A 4727-nucleotide genomic window follows, 5' to 3' on the forward strand; every position below is an offset into this window, starting at 1 on the left:
ATTGTTTGTAATTATTTTAGAGTCAAATAATAATAATATGTATTTTTATACTAATTTTATTTTAGAATCAAATAATAATAAAATTATAAATTTATTGATGATATTTTTAATTAATAGGATACTACTAACTATATCATGTTATGTATGCGTAAAAACAATGTTGGGAAAGTTGCGCGAGATGTTAAACCGAAAGATATCCCGTATTAAGTTTAAACAGTTTAAACAGTTAAACTATATGGTCTGACCGGATGATTTTATACATAATTAATAATTTTTATCTAGAAAAATATAATTATGTGTAAATATATAGTCTTATTTAATTAATAATTATGTATAATTATATTGAATTAACATATCTTCATATTTTTTAATTGAACCTTCCGGTTTACTTTCCAAGTTAATGCGGCTGGACCAGGTTCAACACAATCTGACCAGAATTTCTCTGGTTTAAAGCAGTTGAACTTCATTTGGTTAAGATTGCAAATCAATGTCGTTTTTAAGTTCAGTCAGCGGTTTGACCGGTCGAACAGTCAAGTCCAGTCCGGTTCTCATAACACTCATAAAAAGAGAAACAACCGACTCTCTTGAAGTTTACTCTCAACCATCAATGTCTAAAAACTAATTCCGAATTTTTGAAAAGAATCAATGAAATTGAAAATTATATGTGTGTTTTGGGCGGAGAGATGACAAACTATATGTTATATCTTTAAGTAAGTTCATAAATATGAAATTTAACGAATGAGATTTAATCTCAAAACAGTGAGAAGTTATCTTGAGTTAATCACATGAAAGTGGGCAACAAAAACAAGGAATTTCGCTACCCGGGACCGTTATAGCTATGGCCGCCATTCACTACAGCACGTGTAAGTATGCTGCTGAAATTAGATCACTATGTAGAAATTATTTTGCTTACTTCAAACAATATAACAGTTACAAACACAAATTAGTCCTCAATGCTGAACTTGGCAAGTGTAAATTCAGTAACATCATTTCAAGTTGCACAAGAATATAACATTCAGAAGCTACTACAACCTCATATAGTTGTGAAATTCAAGTACACAAGGGACACTGCAAATTACAGTGTATATTTCACAACATTTATATTGATTTCCTTGAAAGAATCCTGAGATAGTACACAACATTTGTTGACACTATTCAATGTAAGTATACATTGCTGTTATTTACAACCAAATTCTACATGTGAGAAAATAAAAGACCCTTCCAAAACTAAAAACACAATAGTGATCCTAAGTCAAAGGAACATACTAACATACTAATTCATTTATACTAACTTGTAGTAAATTTTGTTTCCACTGATAAGAACCTCATAGCTTTTTCCACATGCACACCCAAAAATAATCCTCAAGCACTTCTTGGCCCACTCTACCCTAACAGCTTCTTCTGAATGTCCTTTGATTTCATCCTGAAATAACGTAGGGATTGAATGTTAGACAGCGATATGCATGTCGAGATTGGATTCAGAAAGATGTCACCATGACACAGGGATATGGGCAATAACTCACTTTGCTGTTAATCCATTGTTTATCAAAAGGACACTGCACGTTGAAGCCAACTATCATTTTAAAAGGGCGGCCCAATATACGCAACTCCTACCTAATGAGGTTCGGGAATGATAAATGTACGCTACTTTATCTCATAAGCAGAGAGACTGTTTATAGGACTCATTGTTACATAGGCTGTCAACCAGACCATAGTGGACTATTTTTGTCTGTAGTCCACTGAATATCTTAGTTTGTCCTCATTATCTGCAAAAGTGTCCACAAAAGGAGCCTAAATAATATCAAGCTAGTTCATTCTCATACAAATTTTTTCTTCTCTAATTCTCTTTGCCTCATCTCTCTTTTACAACAGGACTGGTGTCAAGTTACCAACCAAGTCAAAAACTGAAGTTGTTAGGTGATTAGATTTTATTTCTTAAATCCTTTAACCTTGCATTCATTTCATCCAAGAGCCAAAATAGCAGTACAATTTCGAGTTTCCATTTGTAAATCTGTTTAAATAGATGGATACTACTTATTATAAGCAGCATTGACCATAAAAATAATCTACTGTGAGAAATATACATTAGACAATGCATGATGCATCCCTTATTTTTTTATGTCCCTATTCTTTTGGCTACAAAGAATAGCATAAAGTTACTACATATATCCTTTTCGGATGGGGATCACCTGTCCCAACTTGGTGTCCTCAATCCTGTCCCGCACCAATTATATTTAGACACGTAGATGTAATATATTAATTTTGTAAAATAAAATTTAAATAAAGTGTTATTTTTATTTGTTGGCAAAAAGTGACAGGAATTCTAACGGACGGAGGATCCCATTCCCACATAAAGAATGTGCTCCAGAGAGAGTAAGTGAAACTGCAACACGTTAATAAATTGCTAGGAATATAACTGAGAATGGTAGAACCTTACTCAATCTATATAAGCTTCTTAACAATCATTGATTTAAAACTACGTAAAGTAACAAAATCTAAAAGATTAAATCACAAGGCAAATATTTAAAAGCTTAATTAATCAAATTATATATACCTGAGGTGAGATGAAGACTTTATCATCAGCATCGGCACACTCATTATCTTGTTCTTCTTCCTCATCTTTTACCACTTCATCCCACAATTGCCTCATCACTCTCAAATTACCCTTCATTCTTCTCAACCTCTGCAATTAATTCAAAAGAACGTCAAAATTTGGGTTAGAACAACACAGAAAAATCATTTACATGGAAAAAAAGCCAATAAGACAGAACCTAAAACGAATTTTTTCCTCAGAAAATGAACACAAAGTGTCATTTAGTAATATCCAAAAGCAAAGCATTTGCTAAAGAAAAAATAAGGAAAACCCATGATTCCAAATCCAAGACAACCTAAAGTGAAGTTTCCAAGAAAATGAGCACAGAAAATATCATTCTACTAAACCCAAAGGATATCATTTATGCAAAAGAAACAATACAAGGGAAACCCCATGATTCCCAATAAAAGAGAGAATCTAAAACAAAATTTTACAGGAAAATGGACACAGAAAATATAATTTACTAAATCCAAAATAAATTATTTAATCAAAATAAAAAAACAAAGAAACAAAACAAGGGAACCCCATTATTCCAAAACCAAGATCGAATCTAAAGGAAAATTTACAAGAACATGAACACAGAAACTATCATTTACTGAATCCAAAATAAGAATTATTCACTCAAATGAAATGGCAAAGAAACAAAACAAGGGAACCCCACGATTCCAAACCTAATACAGAATCTAAAACAAAAATTTCCAAGAAAATTAACACAGAAAAGTATCATTTACCAAATCCAAAATAAGAATTATTCAACTCAAATGAATTACCAAAGAAACAAAACAAGGGAACCCCATGATTCCAAAGTCCAAACCCAATACAAAATCTAAAACAAAAATCAACACAGAAAAATATATTTTACTAAATCAAAAGAAAAAAATATCATTTACTCAAAAAGGAAAAAATGAAAAACAAACAAGTGAAGCATAGTCACCGAACATGTGGTTCTCTTTGATATAGGTATGTGGTACAATACCCTGTCAAATAACAGATATATTAAGGGCATACTTAGTAAGTTTTGATGGCTACCTAGACAGCCGTTTCTAGTACAAGAATTTGAATCAATTTTAGGTTTAGGAGAAATACTTTAGGATAAAATTAATTTTTTTGGTTGTAACTCATTCTTATTAATGTAGGTGAGTGAACATCAAAAATTACTTTTTTTTCTCTTTATTCTTTCTTTAACTTCAATTTTGGATGAAAATCTAGTTTGTTGCTTCTCTACCAAACTGAAATAATTGTGTTACAACACAAGGAAAACCCATGATTCCAAATTCAACATAGAACTAAAGTAATTCAAAATTTCCAATAACATACCTTTGAATCAGGAGATTCATCAGAGCTGAAAGAATTGGATACAACCCTAGCCGGTGAAGGGGTGAGCTCGGAGGTGCATCTTTTCAATAACGGATGCAAAGGTGGTAACCCACACCCTCTCACCGGAGAGTTTACCGGATTCCCACATTCAGGCGAGTTCACAGGAAAACTCGCCGCCGGGGACTTGCATGGGTCAGAAACGCATCGGCGTAGAACACGCGGATGGGTGGCGCCGCCGCAGCCGCCGTTGTCAGGGAGGGCAACGATGGTGTATCCACGAAGGTCGATATCGTCTTCTTGATCGGAGGAGGAGGAGGGCTTCTTGGGAGATGGTTCGCCGGAGGAAGGAAAAGGGGAGCGGCGTTTGAGGGAGGTGGAGGGAATGGCGGTGGCGCAGCAAGAAGGGTGGTGGTGGAAGTGGCATGCGGCGGGGCAGTGGAGGTGTAACATTGAGAATTGATGAGTGGGGTCCACAACTGAGTTAAGTTGAAGTTGTTCTTCTTCTTCTTCTTTGGTGAGAATGTGAGAAAGATTCTTCTCGTTGTTTTCAATTTCTTCTTGATTTTCTCTTTCTGTTTCTTTCATTTTTGTTTTCTTCTATCACTGAAGTGTGTTATGGCTTTGTATTTAGAATATTTGATTCTTATATATAAATAAGTGAGAGAGGGAAAAGAGGAACTTAACGGCTATTATTGGCTTTGGCGGGTTTTGAACAAGTTTGTTTGTTATGATCCCTTTTCTCACTCAAAATGCATGTTTAGCTTGTGGACTTTTTTAATGTGCAAGACATATACATTTAATTACTATGATTTAATTA

The 4727-nt window shown here is 33.9% G+C and overlaps 1 protein-coding gene across 1 annotated transcript; it reads right to left on the minus strand.

The window, feature by feature from the left end:
* Positions 1-1084: 1084 nt before the first annotated feature.
* On the minus strand, positions 1085-4523 carry LOC109340941. Its single transcript, XM_019578711.1, has 3 exons — positions 3911-4523; positions 2555-2683; positions 1085-1423 (listed from the first exon to the last, which is right to left on the minus strand). Exons 1-3 carry the CDS (start codon positions 4493-4495, stop codon positions 1283-1285), a joined length of 855 nt encoding a protein of 284 aa, XP_019434256.1. The 5' UTR covers positions 4496-4523; the 3' UTR covers positions 1085-1282.
* Positions 4524-4727: the final 204 nt, after the last annotated feature.

This window comes from Lupinus angustifolius, unplaced genomic scaffold (assembly GCF_001865875.1).
Source record: "Lupinus angustifolius cultivar Tanjil unplaced genomic scaffold, LupAngTanjil_v1.0 Scaffold_289, whole genome shotgun sequence".
NCBI lineage: Eukaryota > Viridiplantae > Streptophyta > Magnoliopsida > Fabales > Fabaceae > Lupinus > Lupinus angustifolius.

Coding starts and splice junctions, on each gene's coding strand:
- LOC109340941 (XM_019578711.1), bottom strand. CDS start 4,495: ATGAAAGAAACAGAAAGAGAAAATCAAGAAGAAATTGAAAACAACGAG. Junction 2,684..3,910: donor ATGAATCTCCTGATTCAAAG/GTATGTTATTGG, acceptor AATTAATTGCAG/AGGTTGAGAAGAATGAAGGG. Junction 1,424..2,554: donor AAGTCTTCATCTCACCTCAG/GTATATATAATT, acceptor ACGTTATTTCAG/GATGAAATCAAAGGACATTC.